Source organism: Camellia sinensis, chromosome 4 (assembly GCF_055761805.1).
Source record: "Camellia sinensis isolate YWXY chromosome 4, ASM5576180v1, whole genome shotgun sequence".
NCBI lineage: Eukaryota > Viridiplantae > Streptophyta > Magnoliopsida > Ericales > Theaceae > Camellia > Camellia sinensis.
The window spans coordinates 104376743-104397031 of NC_138964.1; the positions used below are offsets into that span (position 1 = coordinate 104376743).

Consider the following 20289-nt stretch of genomic DNA (forward strand, 5'->3'; position numbering starts at 1 on the left):
CCATCGCAAAAAATGGTTTTTTGCGACGATATTTTTAACCGTCGCAAATAAGCGCTTTAGCGACGGCGTTTTACCGTCGGTAATAAAACTACACAGATAAACGGAATTATTAGCGACGGCGTTTGTTTCCATCGCAAATAAAATTTTTGTTGAGACAGCATGAGTTGGCTGTCGCAAATAGCGGTCCATTTGCGACGGCAAAATGTCGGTCGCCAAAAAGCTTATTAAAACGGCGTCGGTTTAGCTATAATAATTTATCATTTGCGACGGTATAAAATGTACCGTCGCAAAAAGTAAAAAAAAATTGCCGCTCTTATCCCTTTCATCTTGGCGCTCGCATTTGGGTCGAAAGCCCTAAATGTTTGAAATCCCTAAATGTTCGAAATCCCCAAACGATGAACGGCGAACTTTTTCCCCCTCTGGACGAGCGACGAACAGTGAGCAGGCTAGCGGTGGTGCGGTGGTGCGGCGACGACAACAGCGAGGGCCAGACCGGCGATGACTTTCTCACTCAGCGTATACTCTCTCTCTCTCTCTCTCTCTCTCTCTAATCATGTGAAGCAGCTTCTCACATTTTATGACAAGGAACTTCTATGAACAAAACTTTTGAAAACCTGGAGCATTGAGGTTCGTTGTAAGTGAACGCCACTTGGTCCACTCAGCAGAACACTTTCTGTATCCCAAACTGTCTGCCACAGACCCCTCAAGTAGAAGACGACTGTCCCAACTCGCTCTCTCTGTCTCTCTCTACGGAGTCCACGAGGGTCGTTCTTTGTTTGATCGGTAACACTGACTAACCCTTTCTCGATTCTTTTGATTTTTTACTTCACTATTACTATTGTCATAAACCCTAATCTTCTTTGTGATTTTGATTGGATTGTTTAATAGGGTCGATTTGATGGTTGAAAAAGCTTCAGAGGTCATGGATTCAAAGTCATCATCATCACAATCGGAGATTGGTTCAGCAGAGGATGTGGTACAGGCATTGCTGGACTACTTGGTTGCTCCTATGTTGCCTTTGAAGTCCGCTGGCCATGAAGTTCCTTCTCTTGAGCAACAACAATCGGTCGCCAAACAGGTCTCTCATTCATTTGCTTTTATTCAAATCAAACCCCATTTTTTTCCCCCTTAATTTCCCTTATTTTTTGGATCTTAAATTAAATTAATTTAGTGTTGGTCTGTAAAACAGTTGATCCCAAGAAAAAAAAAAAAACCAAAAAAAAACTCAGGGTTCGATTAAAGCCTATTGTTAAATTTTAGGGAAAACTGCAAAAAATAATTAAATTTTTATAGGGTTGGTAGCGAATTAAACCCAAGTTTTTTTAATTTCATCAATCTAAACATTGTTACACTTTCCCCTTTATGTTTGGTCATTTTTTCAATCTTAAAGTTTATTTTTTCTTTACTCCAAAGGTAATTTTTGTTCAAAATTAGACATAAAATATCACAATAACTGTCAAAATTAGACAGAAAATATCACAATAACTGTCAAATAATATATTGACAAGGAACCTCACATTTTATAACATCTATTCTCTTCGCACTTTCTTGCCAATTTTGGATGCCATCTAAATCAGAGTATGTTAAACATTTTATAGTCCCCACTTGTTCATGAGAAAAAAAAATGGTAGAATCGATTGAGGATAAAACTAACAGTTTGGTCTGGGACATGGGAAACAAGGGGAGGGAAGAAGAATCACTCCTTTGTTATTCACGTATATGATTTAGATTGTTAATTGCATGAATGTATTTTTTATGCAGGAACATTTTTGACTTATTCCATCATTAGGTTATATATGTCCCATAAGTGGAAGTCTGGTTTATTTATTTTTTATGTCACTACAAATTGGAAAGATTAAAAAATATAAAAAATAAAAAGAAAAAAGGTGTTTATGTAGAGTTACAAATGCCCTATTTATCATTTTCTTTTACTATTTAGCATTTTGGAATTGTACCTATGAATCTGCATATAGGTTAATTGTATCTTTTTAAAATCTATGTTCATAGGGTTTCCTAAATCTAAATTCTTGTTGGCTTGTTAGGTGTCTACATATCTTTAAGAATTTTGTCTGTGCATTTTGTATTTCTCATATAGTCTGTGCAAAGAAAATGAGTAACATGTAATAAATTTTTTTATCTATTTATTTAGGTTGGTGCAATTGTTCTATACACCTATGTTTATCAGATGCTTGAACCCCCTCCTGAAGGTACCTTCGACATTGAGGACAGAAATCTTCCCATCAAGTACACTGCTAAGGATAGCACTCTAGTGGAAACTCCTTTGCTTACGGAAGAGGTGGTACCAACAGATTCAGATGCTCCAAAGAAAGGAAAGGTGAGAATCAACTATATTTGCTTCAAGATGTTATGGCACTGTATTTTTTCTTCAGCTCCGCCGAAATCATGGTTGTTTATACACCCAAAAAAAAAAGAAAAAGAAAAAAAAAATGAAGAGCAAAATGCTTTACCCTTACTGTAATGGAAGTGATATTGGCAAGGAAAGAATTAGCTTGTAAGTATCAATATGTAGATAAGTATCATCCTGACCAATTTAGTAGCAAGACACAATGAATGATCACAATTTCATCCCCTCACTATTACAACTTATTAGGATTAAAATGATAGAATGCATTGAAATCAGGGGGTAGACATAGAAATGCAGCCCTCTGTCCATTTCCTGGATTTAGGAATTACATATTTGGGGGTGATCCTTCACGTGTATCCCATTGCCTGGTTGGGATTTTGGTTTACCAGTGTCAAACCATTGCTTTAGGATATGACAAAGTTTATGCTTCATTATCTGCTGGCAAGTTTTGATAGTTGACCTGAATGTGTACCTTTGCTGGTATGTAAGGGTACTCCTCTGAAATGTTTTTCTCTTCCTCGGGATCAAGAATGATCTAGTTGAATCAAAACTAGCTTAAAAAATGTTTAAAGAATTCGTTCGTACTGGAACTTCCTTATAGAATTATGTTTGTAATACTAGTTTGCTTTGTTCCAATAACGTTCTATTCTTTAATCTCTTGTGCATTGGAACGTTCTATTCTTTAATCTCTTGTGCATTGGAACGTTCTATTCTTTATGTAACGTTCTATTCTTTAAGAACTCTTTAGCACTCATATATGCAACATCAAACAGTTGGTCTCCATGGCAGCTTTGCATCTGCAATACTTGTATCATCCAAGAAGAAAGATTGCTAAAAATGAAGATTGGGTATGTGGGGACCAATAAATAACATAAATTATGGTCTAAGATAAGGAACATATTTACCAAAAATGATTAAAATATTATCGCCTTCATTCTTTTGAATTCATAGCTGGCATATTTACCCATTACATATATAGCTGTTAAAGGAAAAAAGCATTTGGGTTAGAACTGCTAAATGACAAGTGCAAATCTAATTAATATGCAATTGGAAGTGTGAACAAGAATATTGATATTGATACTTATAAATACTATATATATATATATTATATATAAATTGAAGTTGACTACTTTCTAATATCATGTTCAACATAAGGGAGTCCTTCAATTACCATATGACATGAAATCGCCCATATTTTGCTCAGTTATGATGGATTACATTTCATGTTTTAATATCTTTTTACAGCGTTATTGGTCGAGATCAAAGAAATCAATGAACAGAAGTACAAGGAGGATGATGTGCTACTTGCTATTGCTGCTGCAAATAAACAACCGATTATTCCACATATGGAATTTGAATATCCTGATTCAGACATCCATGAAGACCTTTACCAGCTCATCAAATATTCCTGTGGTGAAATTTGTACAAGTGAACAGCTGGATAAAGTTATGAAGATTTGGACAACCTTCTTGGAACCGATTATTGGGGTTCCTTGTCGGCCTGGGCAGAGGACACAGAAGATGTTGTAAAGGCTAAAAATCAAATTTCACAAAGTGGTGCAGCTAGTGTTGGAGAAAGTAATGGCAGTCCAGTTGGTGGTGCAACTGTCATTACTACCAAGGATTCAAATCCTTCCAAAAATGGAGATGAAAGTAATCCACCTGAGCAATTAAGTTCCTGTCAAGCTGGGTTGGTAACTGGTGGTAATGGGATGAAGGAAGATGGTCTTCAGGACTACTTCCAGGCAGTCTTTTGGTTTCATTTTTCTCACATTGATGGTTGGGATGCTGAGATGCACTTTTTATTGCTAGGGCGTGGTGCTACTCCTACGAGACATGGCAATGCTACTGTTGAGGGTGTGTCTGAAATGGGTCCAATTGATGAAATTTTACCTTCATTGGAGGTATGGATGAGTATAGTTTCTAGCAATAATTTCATGAAATTGGCATTCTTTGGTTATTGAGTAGGGTAACCCTAATCGGTCGAGCGCTGTTGGTTTTGGCTACTTGTATTTTACTTTGATGTCTTTCTTTCCTACCTATTTCAATGAAGTACTTAATTACATCAAATTGGGCAAACAAATGCAGTTGGTAGATATCAAAGAGTTACAGATAAAATAACTAAGGCTTAAATTTTCAGGAACTGGCATCGGATTATATTTAAGGATTTCCGAGGGTTGGTGTAGGTTAAGTTTCGCTATTTGTCATTTGGTATATATATATATTTCTTAATGTAATTTTAACACTGAAAAAAGAGAGAGATTGTGAAATCAAGTTTACAGTCTCTAGGCTGAATTTTTCTTATTAAAAAAAAAATATTAGTGAATGACTCTCTGGCCTAAAGCCTAGAAAATATTTGAATCCCTAAACTTCCCTTCCCCATCACTTCATGTTTACACACCAATTGAGTAGTTTCTAACTTTGCAACTAATTCTACACACACACACACACACACATATCTTTTGTGATCACTCATTAATCACATGATATTGCCTTGATCTTTCTAGTTTCAACTGAATAGGTATTAAGCCAGAAAGTTAGATATTTCTTTCACCGAAACACTGACTTTATAACTTAAGATTGTTGAAATGCTATTAATCCGCAAGTTTCCATCAAGTCCTGACAGTAGGACATTCTCTTGGCCTATTGATACAAGCTGGATTGCTTATGAATGACAATATTGTGATTGGGATATTGATGGTCTTGATCTTTAATATTGATTTATTGTTTATTAATGTAAGATCTTTGATCATCTTTGATGCTACAGGGTGGTTGTACAAGGCCAGTTTCATCTTCAAATGAGGTGATTGGGCACTTCAAAATTGAAAGAGAGGAGGGTGAATTATCTCCAAATGGAGATTTTGAGGATAATTTTGCAGCATATGGAGATGGTGAGGTGGAGGCTGCATGTAAATCCAAGGATAATTCCCCATTCTGAGATTTTTATTAAAACTGAGTTAAGTAACAGAAGTGATCATTGGTTACCTTTGTGAACTCTTGCTTTGTTTGAATCGTGAATTTATAAATGAAGAAAAAAGTAATTTATATTCATTTATAGTGTTTATTTTTTTCATTTCTTTTATATTTTTAAATTTTATCGGAGGATAATTATGGAACATTATGTAGTGGGATAATTTTGTTGATGTGTAATTATGAATGGAAGAATATTTTATTATGAAGAAATTGTTATTTTTATACAGGAATTTTTATATTATTATGGAGAAATTTTAATATTTTTAATAATTTTACCGGAGGATTTTTTTTTCTTTTTTGTGACGGCACTACACTGTCGCAAAAAACAGAAAATTTTATTATTTTTATTGATTTTGTTACAGGTTTTACTTTTTGCGATGACACTAAACTGTCGCAAAAAATAGAAATTTTATTATTTAAAATAGAAATTTTATTATTTTTTAATACTTTTTGCGACGACATTACATTGTCGCAAAAAAATAAAAATTTTCATATTTTTAATACTTTTTGCGACAGCACCACACCGTCGCAAAAATAGTGTTTTTGCCGTTGCAAAAAAAAGACTATTAGCGACAGTATTTTTTGCCGTCTCAAATAACATTTTTAGCTACGGTAAAATAGTGCCGTCGCAAAAAGTCAAGAAATTTTAAACATTATTAGCGACTGCACAGTGCCATCGCAAAAGGCAAAAATGCCGTCACAAAAACATTCTAATTTCTTTTTTCGAATCTATTTTTTTATGGCTTGGCTAAGTGGGATAGTCGTGCCATTCCCCTTTCTTTATGATAACGGTCTGGGAAAAACTAATAAAGAAACAACTCTATTCAACGAGCAAAAAGAGAGAGAGGGATTCGAACCCTCGATAGTTCTTTGTTCAGAACTATACCGGTTTTCAAGACCGGGGCTATCAACCACTGAGCCATCTCTCCGAAAGACAATTCATTTTTATTTTATTCTTCCGAATAGAACATAGCCATATAAGTGGATACCACCACTATCAGTAGAAAGATATCCGATGTAAATCTACAGGTCGATCTATCTATCCATATAAATAGATGCATGATCCAGCATACCCATTTGTGAAGTAAAAAAAAAAAAGAATTATATTCCCCTCGACTACATGTACGAATAAAGTGGTGTTGTCGCAAAAACTCTTTTGCAACCCCCTCATTTGCGACCCCCTCTTGCCGTCACAAAAAGTCATTTTGCCATCGCAAAAAGTTTTTGCAACTGCATTAGGAGTATTAGCGACGGTATTTTACCGTCGCAAAAAGTCAATTTTTTTGTAGTGGAATGACACTTGATCAATGTTCATTCTAATAGGAATTCTTGGGGTTTCGTGTCACGCCCCAAACCCGCCCCTAAAAGTTTGGGCATGACCTATTCAGAAACGGACATGTAACCTGGTAACATAACATACGGGGCCTTATCGGAAGCACGAAAAAATGGAAATAATGAAACAAATAAACTCCATTGAGCTACTTCTACATGCCAGGATCTCATTCATCACATGCATTATAGTGGATAGATAAAGTTCCAACTATAACCCGGAGCATATACATACACATTTACAATGCCAGCCCATGATTGGGCGTATACAAAAAAAAAAAAATGAACATGAAAGTATATACAACAACCTTAGAGGGACACCCATAAGCAAGTCAACATCTTAACAACTTGACAAAATAAATGGCTTATACAGTGCCTGGACATACGAAGGTTGACAAAAGAAAGCGGACGTCTTGGCTAGGACTGACCACCTGGTTGCTGACCTACAGAAACAGACATAATAGAGAGTGAGCCGGGCTCAGTGAATAGTAATATATAAATAAAATGATGCTTAACTTGAAACATAATACATGTCAATGTAATAGTCTGATTCTGTGCTAAGTACATAGCGGCCTTAGGCCCAATCTTGCAACATAAACTTGATGGCTATAAGCCCTTGAAACGTGGTGGCACGAGGCCCTTGAAACATTGGCATAAAGCCCTTGAAACTTGTTTGACCTTGTAGTATATTCAAACTTGTAACATATACTTGAAACATACCTGAGCATACTTGAACATCATTCATTAATTCAAACGGAACATATTATAACCAGAGTGTTTCTTGTTGTATTATGTCATTTTCGTACGCTTAACAATAAGAGACTAATTCACATTCTCATGAGAGTCACATAATAATGCTAAACTTTGCACTTATATCGTAGATTCTGAATAACTTCCAATTCATAAACAATATAGCAAAATAACTTCAAATTCATATGGATACACATGGCTACTCTTATATTTACTCAGAATCTATTCTTCAAGAATGAACATAAATTCTTTTGGGTAAATGACTTAATTCACGTGTTCTATTAATCAATAGTATACACCGTTGTTTAATCGTTCTTATATGTTAACATAGTTGCCTTGCCTTGTAATTAATAGAGTCCTAATGGTAACCGTTACATCATTCCCACGAGTTGACATAATTAACGTAAAGTTAATAGGACAAAGTAAGCACATTTTCATTAGATTACAGATGACTTTATCGGTTTCACAATTCCACCGTTCGGCCCTTGGCCTGAGGGGTTCACACATTCACGATAGCCTTTAGGTTTCATAGATTCACAACTCATCACATCGGCCTTCGGCCCTTTGGATTCACAAGTTCACAAGTTTGGCCCTTGGCCTCATAGCTTCATAATTTCACAAATGGCCCCTGGCCACATAGGTTCATAGTTCACAAATGGCCCCTGGCCACATAAATTCACAAGTCGGCCCTTGGCCTCATAAATTCACAAGTTCACAAGTTTGGCCCTTGGCCTCATAGCTTCATAATTTCACAAATGGCCCCTGGCCACATAGGTTCATAGTTCACAAATGGCCCCTGGCCACATAAATTCACAAGTCGGCCCTCGGCCTCATAAATTCACAAGTCGGCCCCCGGCCTCATAAATTCACATATACATAAATTAGCTTTTGGGTTTCATAGGTTCACAATTCGGCTCTTGGCTTCATAGTTTCACAATTCACAACTCGGAAATTCATACTTCACAAATGGCCCTCGGCCACATCGTTTCATATTTCACAAGTTGGTGATCCATACTTCACAAATTCGAGATGCATATTTCACAAATCCTTTTTGATGTTTCCATAATTTCACAATGTTCCTCATATAGCATACACCTTTGGTGTTTCCATAATTTCACAATATTTACGTAGCATACATAACATACATGTCAACATAATTCTTATGACGAAGATCATAACGTCGATAACAATAATCATTAATGGTTAAAGATACATCGAAGTACTACTACTCACAGTGCTACAACGGAGTGCTTGGCCCTCCTGAAGTATGCCCTGTACACATATATAACTTAGTCATTAGTTCTCTTTCCTTCCTTTATTATTCTTCACAAGCCTACCATTATCCATCCATTATACCACAATTTCCTCCATCTCAATATATCTATATATAGAAATAGAAGATTACCATTCTTACAAACACAATATGGAATTTTTAATCAATCACTTCGATTTCAAGATAGGAAGGAATTGTATGGACATCTTCCATATTTTTCCAAAAATAAATCATTCTCTTGATTTTAATAACTAAGCAAGCCCACAAGTATTTAGCAAAATAATTTGGGATTAACCCATTTTGGAAAACTCTATATTTTAGGTCACAAAAATCAAAGTCAACATAGTCAATACCATCTCACATAATCACTACAATTCAACATAAGCAACATGATTCAACTCAACATCATTAAATATAATTCAACATAATTGAAGAGAAATTCTTAAATTCCATTTCAACATTCCAAGACCAAGTTCATATCATTCATACCATTAATAGATTATTTCCTCAATTTTCCCTTCACATGCTAGCATGAATTCCAATATTCATAACAAAATTCATTCGCAAATTTTAAACATAGTTTTCAAACATTTCCAAATTCTAATTAAACTTGAACACATATAATTCAATACCTCAATTTCATTATGCTACTTTCAATTTGGGCCAAATCATTGGGTATCATCATTAATCAACCTAGGGTTTCAAGAAAAATGAGGATTTTTAACAAAAATTCACACTTCTTAAATTACCACTTTTAATTCCAATTTTCCCAATGATTCTACATCTAGGATTCACAATTCATCATTTTAACCCACCAATTTAACTCCCAACATCTTCAAACCATAAAACCCCAAATCTCATACTATACACTACAAGCTCTAAACATGGAAATTTTGTATTTAGATACTAAAATGTCACAAATCTATCTATGGATATAAGTATTGAAGAGTATTCAAACCATTACCTCAATAATCAAGCAAAGAAGTGAGCTTGAGAAGAAGCCTTCACAAATCCAAGTTCTAATCGAGTAAAAACATTGATCCTCCCTTATTCTCCATCCTTGATGCCAAAAACCATGGTGGATCATGAGCAAAGTAAAGGAATTCAAGGATTTGGGGCTAGGGTTTCGGACATGGAAGAGGGGAGAAGAAGAGAGGAAAAGAAATTGCAAGAAATGGCCCCAAAATCCCGTTTTTAGAGCTGCTGTCCCGCACAGGCCGCACGTGCGGCGCTATTCCCCGCACGTGCGGCTCTGCTTCCACCACAGATGTGAAAATTTCAAACGGATATAACTCTCTCATCGGGACTCCGTTCTAGGTCGTTCTTGTGTCCAAATCGAAGCCCCGAAAATAAGCTTTCCAATGGTTCTAACCTCACATTCAAATTCAAAGTGTGGAAAAGGAAAAGGACAAATGAATGACGGCTGATCGTAGATTAACTATTCGAATTAAATTCGTTGGTCCAATCTTACTTTACCATCATACCACCACCTCAAACAATAACCCAAAATAAGGTAAGAACATTCCAAATACACTATTAAGAATGTCAAAAATGAGCCCATGCTTGAGCGGAGGGTAAAAAAAATTTCAAGCCGATACAATAAAGGTCGCCATAACTCAGCAGATAATTCTTTAATTCCGATAGATATAGTTGAATTAAAACACATTAAACCCTAATTAAATAAGGATGACTTTCTATACGCATTTGGGGGTCATTACATTTCGTGGAACAAATTTTATCTTAAGAAGATAATTCGTGTGTGATTAGGTGGCTAAGTGCTTATATGGAATACATTGTGTGTTTTAATACTAGTGTATGAGATTTTGTTGGGGACACCATTAGATGTGTGCTAAATTCGTTATGTTTGTTTTGATTAGGATGTCTAGGCGAGAAAGTAACGACTTTGCTCCTTCTACATGGGAAGAATTGAGGAAGCAATTTCTGAAGTTACACCAAGGTACTATACCTTTAACACAATTTAAGACGTGGTTTACCAATATATCGAGGTTCGCTCCAGAGTTAGTGGAAACCGAAGAGCTCTGTTGTATGGAGTTTGAGAGTAAGTTATGTGATGAAGTTCAAGAACGGATTGCCGGGTCTTGGCATAGGAAATATCGTGCGCTTGTGGATACGGCGGCTCAGGTGGAGGCCCTCATCCTAGTCATGGGGTAGAGTGAGGAGGAAGCCACTTCAGCAACTCCTACAACTTGGGGTTGTAGTAGACCTAGTAAGAACCAACGAAGAAGGCAAGGTTGTTGTCTCAACCAATAGTTGCACCAACGAGATCATCTAGCCAACTGGGACTTGGGGCGATCGAGTGCTCATAGGGGGAGCTGTGACAACCCCGACTTGTGATTAGCTTATAATCTTTGATTAAGGAAGCCTAATAAGTAATTAAGATGAAATTCTACGTTAATTACATGTTATATGTTATTTGTATTTATATATGTCTGTCATAGAAATATTTGTTTGTGTTTTCGTTCTGTTCTGCAAATTGAAGGCCTTATCGGCCAGAGAATACAAAATTGACTCCATTTATGCGTTATCTGGAATTTTTAGAACATTATGGTAAATCTAATTAGAATTCGATTCAAAACCAAATAATTAAAATAAATAATGCCAATTAATTAGTCACTAATCAAACTTCATAATCAAGCCTATATAAGGCAACTTGTTGACCTAAGGCCATTAATTTACACTTTCATTTCTCATACTTTGGACTCAAAAACGTGAGAGAGAGAGAGAGAGAGAGAGAGAGAGAGAGAGAGAGAGAGAGAGAGAGAGAGAGAGAGAGACAGAGAGTGTTGAGCTTGGAAACCAAAGGAGAGGAAGGAGAGTTATAGAGAATTCAAGGTTTCGGACTTAGAGACTTAAACAATTAGTCAACTAGAGCTCAATTGAGAAACTAAGGTAAGAACTCAACCCTTTAGTTATATAATTGAGTTGGTTAATGCTAGGATTCAAGTGGATTAAGAGTTGAATCACAAGAATTAAGCTAAGATTGAAGAATCAAAACTCAAGCCATGCATGCATGCATATTTCATGGCATTTTAAAGTTGTTTTCCAAAGAATTTTCTCTTGCATGTCCTCATTTTGGTTTTGTTCTAAGAATGTAACATGTTTTTGAGTTAAACACCTCATCTGATCATGTTTTGAAAGCTTTGAAGCCAAGACAATTCATACATGTTGTCTTCATATTATGTTTTTTAAGTTACAAGTTTTGTTTTGTATAATTGGCAAAACTTTTGGGCTTGATTTTGCGGAATGTTTTGTAATTCATCATATACTATTAGTTTCTTAATGTTTTACCAAATTTTGGCCCAAAAAGATGTTTTGAAACTTTGAAATTGAGTTTTGGACTTAAATCAGCAATCTGGAAATTCCAAAATTTGCATCCTCCACTCGAGCGGTGGAGTTTGTGCTCTAGCGGAGAATACGACCTCCCAGTACTTTTGCAAAGTTTGGGGGTTGGCTCGAGCGGCGGAACCTGCGCTCAAGCGACCACCCTTATTTTTGACCTCCGCTCGAGCGACCGAAGTTACGTTCAAGCGTAAAATGAGAGCTCTCAGAAGTTTTACAGACTTTTGCAGACCGCTCCAGCGTAGAAAGTTATGTTCAAGCAGAGACCATATTTACTCAGTCTTTGGCTCGAGCATTCGTCGAGCGAAAAAATCATGCAACTAGTCCTTTTGCAGACTTTGTAGACTGCTCGAGCAACCGAAGTTGCGCTTGAGGGGACTACCCTATTTTTGAAAATTTGACCAAGTGTTTCAAGTTACATTTTGGCATCCTCACTGCATTCTAGGAATTTCTAAGCCTTAATTAAGACACAATAATGAAGATAAGGATTAGAAACACACCAAGATAGAAAAGAAATGAGTTTAGTGTTTTATGAGCATGTGTTTTCATGTGTATCTATTATGTGTTTGTGTAGCTCGCGCGCCATAGATTGTTGATTCGACTATTTGACTCTTCTACTATTGGAGCTATCTGTGAGTAATAACTCTGTAAAGTTATTTTGATTATAATTATTTTTTGACTGAAATGATATGATATGTTTTCTAAAATTCTATTTTATGAATCATGAATGAATGTCCATTTTTCTGAAATGTATTTGTGGCATCCTTAGTTCATGTGGCCCTCGCTCGAGGGTAACAATACTGTGGCCAATATGCACGTGGCCCTCACCCTAGGGTAACAATACCATGGCTTATGTTCATGTGGCCCTTGCCTAGGGATAACAATACCGCGGCCTATGTTCACGTGGCCCTCTCCTAGGGGTAACAATACCATAGCTATTTGTGCACAAAGATATTAACCTTTAAGGTCGTCGGTACCGACTATGCATGTGAGTCTTATGACCAATCTGATCTAATAGCTAATGGATGTTCCACATATAACTGCTTATGAAATATGTATAAGTATGTGAATCTAAATCTATTTTTGATATGAACTCTAATTTATGAATCTGTTTTTGACATCATTTATAACTCCCTTACTCTGTTGTTATTCACTAGGCTCCAGCTCATTCTATTATTTATGTATGTAGGTGATCATGAGCGGGACCAGGCTCAATGAGGTTGCCTGGAGTTCTTTTCTGTCAGCTAACTTATGTGCCTCCAGAGGAGGTTCTCGTTTGAGATGTGATCAAGTTTTTGTGAATCAAGTTTAAGACTTGCATTTTCTTATGTTTCGTCTGAATTAGTTTTTGTAAGACCTGTATTTGTGGGTTTTGGTGACATAAGACTAATGTAATTATGACGTCACGTATTGTATATAAATATAAGTTTTAAATTCCTATCCCGTGTATGTCTGCACAGCTCAATGGACTATGTATGTTTTATATATTTGCTTCTGCAGCCCTTTATTAGGTGTTAATCTGTTCAGATGCCTTTGGTAATCCTAGGATTACTGGCCGGTTACGGCACTAAATCTATCAGAGTAGGTTTGGGTCGTGACAGGAGCAGTCATTAGGATCCTTACTAGTTTAGACTTCGTACCAGTCACAAATTCGGGGACCACCTATTTGCTATGCATGTAATCAACTGGGTCATACTAAGCGTTTTTGTATGCAACTAGGGACTTCTTTGGGTATTCCGCAATCTAGTCGGGTTCAGCCTTATCCGTCTGGGTAGGGGCGATACCAATACCAAAACTAAGTAGGCCAGACTTCGAGAGCCTTTGGAGGGTTAAACTTTTATCCTCAAACTGAGGAGATGCGTGTTTGTTTCAAGTGTGGCCAGCTGGGTCACGTCAGTAGCTCTTGTCCTTGGCATCATAGTTCTTGGAGGGTTCCGGGGGTTGAGAATAACCCATCATAGCTCTTGTCCTTGTCTGCTTAGGAATGTGATAGCGATGGTGGAGGATGGATAGCTGTTTTTGGTAATTAGTTTTGGTTATCTTGTTTTGTAACTGGAGGGCAAATGGTTGTAATTATTATGTAGTCGGTTTGTTTTGTAATCGGTATGATGTGGACCGTTGGAGGGCAAATGATTTTTGTTTATGTATATATGGTGGGTTGTTTATTTTATGAGTTGGATACGTTGTGATTTTGAGTTTTCCTTAATGTGATGAGTCGTTGTGGAATTTAGAAATTTTCATATTGACGTGTATGAACTATTGCGTTTTGAATTAGGAATGTGATGGCCGGAGAGCCTTATTTTGACTTAGGGATTGTTTACTGTGCTAAATAATTTGTGTTTGGTTGAAATTGATTTAGAATGGGTGGACAATAGAGTTGGTTGTGGAAGATGGGTATTTTGAGGGTCATTATGATTAGTTAGAATATTGCGGGGGTGGAGTTATACTAGTCAGTATGTTCGGTTTGGTTGATATTGGCTTATGTTATAAGTTTTAATTTATTACAGTGGAGGCTTGTTGGAAGAGCAAGAGGGTTGTGTCTTGTAGTGACAGGAGTGGTGTTGTGATTGTTGTCGGATGCATGTAGATTGGTGTGGGTAGTGAGCCTATCATGGACCTCATCGATCTGCGATGTAGTGTGGTTGTATGTGATTGTGTTGGTGGTGTATATTGTTCTGCGAAGGGGAATTGGGGGTTTCGGCCCCAAGAGTTGACTTCAAACTTAAGAGGGTGTGGGAGAGGTAGTAGAACCCCCATATAAGGGTGTTTGGTGTTGGAGTATTGTTGTTTTGGTACTAAGTGAGGAGAGTGGCTGAATGAATAAAGTATGAGTCTAATGGGTTTTTCACGATCCAAACCCGCTCCTACAGGTTTAGTGTCATAACCGGCCAGTAATCCTCGGATTACCGAAGGCCTCTGACCTAATTAGCAAAATATAAAGGGCTAGTGGAAGCAAACAGAGAAACATACATAGTCCATTGAGTTGTGTAAACATACACGGGATAGAAATTCGAAAACTTATAATATACATAGGTGTGACGTCATAAATACAGTAGTCTATGTCACTTTCGTTATAGATAAAGCAAAAAGGGACCAAGCCCAATATACAAATAAACAAGAAACTTGTTCTGAATCCAAAAGTAAACAAAGCCTTTTACGTTCACAAAATAAGACCACAAGAAACTCAGAACCTCCTCGGGAGGCACAAAGCCTGGCTGACAAACCAAAACTCCAGATTATCAATTCTGAGTCTGGTCACATGCTTGGTCGCCTACAAACATAAATAATAGAGTGAGCTAGAGCTCAGTGAATAATAACAGAGTAAAGGTTTTAATGAATAATGTCCTGAAAAGATTCCACACCTTTTATGATATTAGATACAAAATCATATTCGTATCAGAAACAGAATTATAATCATATTCACATTCAAATCATGCGCAGTACATCCATTAGCATTAACATATTCCTATGGTCAAGCATATCAAGTTCCATAATGGAACCTTCGGTGCCAGGTAACATACCTCACACATGAGCCATAATATTATTCCCCCGGGCAAGGGCCTGGCCACGGTATTATTCCCCCGGGCGAGGGCCTCATGACCGTAAGCCACAACACTATTTCCCCTGGGTGAGGGCCTCTGCTAAGGATACCACATAAACATGTCAAAGAAGTGGATCATCATTCATGTAATCATAAAATATCCTTTTGTATCGTTAAAACAGTTTATGTCGTACCATAATGTTCAAAAAGTACTTTATAACGAACATAGCTTTACTAAGTTATTACTTACAATAATTGCACAGATAACTTTGGTAGTAACCAATAGATCAACAGCTCATAGCGCGTGACCTATGCAAACATAACAGATTAACAGATTAAAACACACACTTGGACAGTGCTTAACCTATTTCATTTCGTTCTTAGTGTGTTTCTATCCCTTAACCTCATTATTTTCTCTTAATCATGGACTAGGAATGCCTAGGATGCAATGGGGATGCTAAAATGTACTTGAAAACACTTGAGCAAACATGCTGAAAATGGGGGCCTCGCTTGAACAAGCGTTCAAACATGTGAGAGGTCGCTCGAGCGCAACTTCCTTAGCTCAAGTGGTCTGTAAACTCAGTAAAAGTACTGGTTGAGTGAATTTTTAGCTCGACAGTCGCTCGAGTATGAGACTGAGGTCCTCGCTCGAGCGCAACTATTGTCGCTCGAGCAGTCTGCAAAACTTCTTGGAGCATGCATTTTATGCTCGAGCCAACTTTTGGTCGGTCGAGTTGGCTCGAGCAAGAGTGCTAAAGAAAGAGTGGTTGCTCAAGCGCAAGTTCTGTCGCTCGAGCGGAGTGCAGAATTTTGGAATTTCCATATTGCACTCCCAAGTTCAAAACTCGAAGTCAAAACTTTAAAATACATCCTTTGGGCCTCAAAACTTGAGAAAACATGTCTAAACTTGTCCAACATCATGAAATCAAAACCATTTCGCCAAATCAAGGCCCAAAAGCCTGCCAATTTCTCAAAATTCAACTTGAAACTTAAGAATATGATGTGAACATGACATGCATGAATTGTCATGACTTTTAAGCTTTCAAATCATGATCTAACAAGGTTAAATGGAATGAAACTTCATGAATTTTCAAAACTAAGGTGAAATAATAACATGCATGAGGAAAATTCTTGGAAACAACTTCAAAATGCATGAAATGTACATGCATGCATGATTTAACTTAATTCCCTTAATTCTAGCTCAATTCTTGTAATTCATCTCCCAATTCCCATGAATGCTACTATTAGCTATTTCAATTACATAATTAAAGGGTTGAGTCCTTACCTTAGCTTCTCAATTGAATGTTAGATAGCTAATTGTTTAAGTTTCCAAGCCAAAACAAGTTCTTCTAATTTCCCATGATCCTCTAGTTGAATTCAAGTCTTCCTTTTCTCTTTCTTTCTCTCTCACGTTTGATCTCAAAAGATGAGGGAATGAGAGTGTAAAGTGTATAGGAAGTGCTAGGGGTGGCCTTATATAGGCTTGATTAAGAAATGTAATCAATGACTAATTAAGTGACATTAATTATTCTAATTGAATTCGTTCTGAATCATATTTTAATTAAACCTACCATAAAATTATAAAAATTTCAACTTACACTAAATTCAAGTCAATTTCATGATCGGATGCCGATAAGGCCTTCAATTTGCAGAACCAAACAAAAACAGAAACAGATATTTCTATAGCAGGCAGATATAAACACACATAATGCAATGCACATGTAATTAACTCAGGATTTCATCTTAATTACTTATTAGGCATACTTAATCATGGCTTAACAGTTAATCATGGGTCAGGATTGTTACAGTCTTCCCCCCTTAAAGAGTTTGGTCCTCCAAACTCGAGTTACCTTCATTTTAGAAGAACACCAGATCCAACGGAAACAAGTCAACATATCTTTTCATCATATCTTCTTCAGTTTCCCAAGTTGCATAGGTCCCTCCATGGTTTTTCCAATCAACCTTTACCAATGGGATTTCCTTGTTCCTCAATCTTTTGATTTGACGGTTACCAATCTGTATTGGCATCTCTTCATACATATTGTCATCTTTCAGAAGCACATGAGTTGGTTTAATCACATGGAATGGATCTCTTAGATAGTCTCAAAGCATTGAGACATGAAAAACATTGTGCATATGTTCCATGACCGGCAGTAAGGCTACCCGATACGTCACCGAATTGATCTTCTTAAGAATTTCATATTGCCCAACATATCTCGGTGCTAGCTTGCCCTTTACACCAAACCGTGTCGACCTTTCATTGGAGTCACTTTTATGAACACATGATCTCCAATCTCATATTCTTTGTCTCTTCTCCGGACATCTGTATAACTCTTTTGGCGACACTGTGCAGTTTTCAAATGTTGTTGGATCAATTTCACCTTTTCAGTTGTTTCTTGCATAAGTTCCAGTCCCAACAATGGTCTATCACCTACCTCAACTCAGCAAATCGGAGATCGACACTTCCAACCGTATAGAGCTTCATAAGGAGCCATTCCAAGGCTGGAATGATAGCTATTGTTATACACAAACTCGGTCAGAGGAAGATAAGTCTCCCAATTCCCTTGGAAATCCAATACACACATCCATAACATATCTTCCAAAGTTTGATTGGTTCATTCAGATTGGCCGTCTGTCTGTGGGTGATAGGCACTACTCAATCACAGTTCTGTTCCCCAAGCATGTTGCAAACTTTGCCAAAATCTTGACATGAACTTCGAATCTCTATTCGATACAATGGATACTGGCACACCATGTAATCTCACAATCTCATTCATATAAATGTTAGCTAATTTATCAGCATTATAAAAAGTTTTCACAGGCAGAAAATGAGCAGACTTAGTCAAACAGTCAACAATGACCCAAATAGAATCCATACCTCAAGAGGAGTGAGACAATCCGACAATGAAGTCCATCGTGATATGTTCCTACTTCCATTCCGGTATTAGAAGCAACTAAAGTAATCCAGCAGGTCGTTGATGTTCAGCTTTTGCCTGTTGACAATGTAAGCATCTAGTCACAAAATAGCAATGGTTTTCTTCATTCCCGACCACCAGAAATTTTGTTTCTAGTCATGGTACATTTTTGTATTCCCCGGATGCATAGCAAATTTTGAATTATGGCCATCAGTTATAAAACGTTTCCTCAAATTAGAACAATTTGGTACATAAAGTCTATTATGAAATTTCAGCACACCACTTTCAATCACAAATCCTAGCGTCCGTTTTTAGTTAACTTCATCAATAACTCTCTTCAAAAACTCATCTTCAAGTTGTTTCTCTCTAATTTCTTCAATGATTGCAGGCTAAGCAGAGATGGTGGCTAGAATTCCACCTTATTTACGCAGAACTATCTCAATTTCATTCCTCTCTAAGTCACATAACAATTCTCTCTGGCCAGTGAGTAAACATGACAAATTTCCAATAGATTTTCGGCTCAAGGCATTTGCGACTGTATTTGCCTTCCCTGGATGGTACAAAATCTGTAACTTATAATCTTTAATCAACTCTAACCATCTTCTCTGTCTCATATTCAGTTTTTTCTAAGTAAGAAATATTTTAAGCTTTTGTGGTCAGTGTATACCTCGCAAGTCACACCATACAGACAATGGCGCCAAATTTTTAATGCAAAAACCACAGCTGCTAATTCAAGGTCATGAGTTGGGTAATTCTTTTCATGTGGGCGGAGTTGTCGAGAAGCATAGGCAATCACCTTTCCATTCTGCATTAACACACACCCCAAGCCTTTGTGGGAAGCATCACTGTAAATTTGAAACCCATCAATTCCGTTGGGCAATGCCAAAATTGGTGCAATTACCAGTCTAGTTTTCAGTTCTTGGAAGGCTAATTCCTGTTGATCAGTCCAATCAAATGACACATTTTTCTATGTTAACTGTGTCAATGGCATGGCAAGTTTAGAGAAGTCTTTTACAAATCTGTGGTAGTAGTCAGCAAGCCTCAAAAAACTTCTGATTTCTGATACATTGGTTGGTCTTGGCCAGTCCACAATGGCCTCAATTTTCTGTGGATCCACCGATTTGCTGTCTTTGTTGATTACATGTCCTAGAAATGCTACATTGTCAAGCCAAAACTCACATTTGGAAAGTTTGGCAGACAACTTCTTCTCTCTTAGAATTTGTAAGGCAGTTCTCAGATGGCTTTCATGTTCTTCCCTGCTTTTGGAGTAAGTCAGTATATCATCAATAAATGCAACGATAAATTCATCAAGGAATTGTTTGAAAACCCTGTTCATTAGGTCCATAAATGCTACAGGTGCATTAGTTACCCCAAATGGCATTACCAAAAACTCATCATGCCCATATCTAGTTCTGAATGCAGTTTTCTCTATGTCTTCTGCCTTAACATTTAGTTGGTGATACCCGGATCTAAGGTTTATCTTAGAGAACACTTGTGCTCTTTGAAGCTAGTCAAATAGGTCATCTATTCAGGGTAGTGGGCATTTGTTCTTGAAAGTCACTTTGTTCAATTTCCGATAATCTATACATAGCCTAAGAAATCCATCTTTCTTTCTGAGAAACAAAACTGGAGCACCCCATGGTGAAATGCTCAGTCAGATAAACTTTTTATCTAACAGTTCTTGAAGTTGGCTTTTCAATTCTTTCAATTCTGAGGTTGACATTCTATAAGGGCTTTGGAAATAGGTTGTGTCCCAGGTAGTACATCAATGGTGAATTCAATTT

At 37.0% G+C, this 20289-nt stretch overlaps 1 protein-coding gene and 1 pseudogene across 5 annotated transcripts; one reads left to right on the top strand and one right to left on the bottom strand.

Moving 5' to 3' along the window:
• The first annotated feature begins 315 nt into the window (after positions 1–315).
• On the top strand, positions 316–5547 carry LOC114288776 (uncharacterized). Of its 5 annotated transcripts, none has more exons than XR_014366793.1 (6): positions 330–783; positions 889–1078; positions 2150–2335; positions 3611–4068; positions 4177–4268; positions 5132–5547. XR_014366793.1 is itself a non-coding variant. In XM_082925440.1 (4 exons), the coding sequence occupies exons 2-4, from the start codon at positions 899–901 to the stop codon at positions 5300–5302; spliced, it is 537 nt and encodes a 178-aa protein (XP_082781566.1). In that variant the 5' UTR covers positions 330–783; positions 889–898; the 3' UTR covers positions 5303–5547. The 5 variants fall into 5 exon arrangements, 1 of the variants encoding a protein (XP_082781566.1); XR_014366795.1 differs by having other exon boundaries at positions 2208–2335; XR_014366794.1 differs by having other exon boundaries at positions 316–783; positions 3611–4268.
• A 13925-nt stretch (positions 5548–19472) lies between these two features.
• Positions 19473–19850, bottom strand: LOC145823941 (putative mitochondrial protein AtMg00860 pseudogene; annotated as a pseudogene).
• Between the last annotated feature and the right edge of the window lie 439 nt (positions 19851–20289).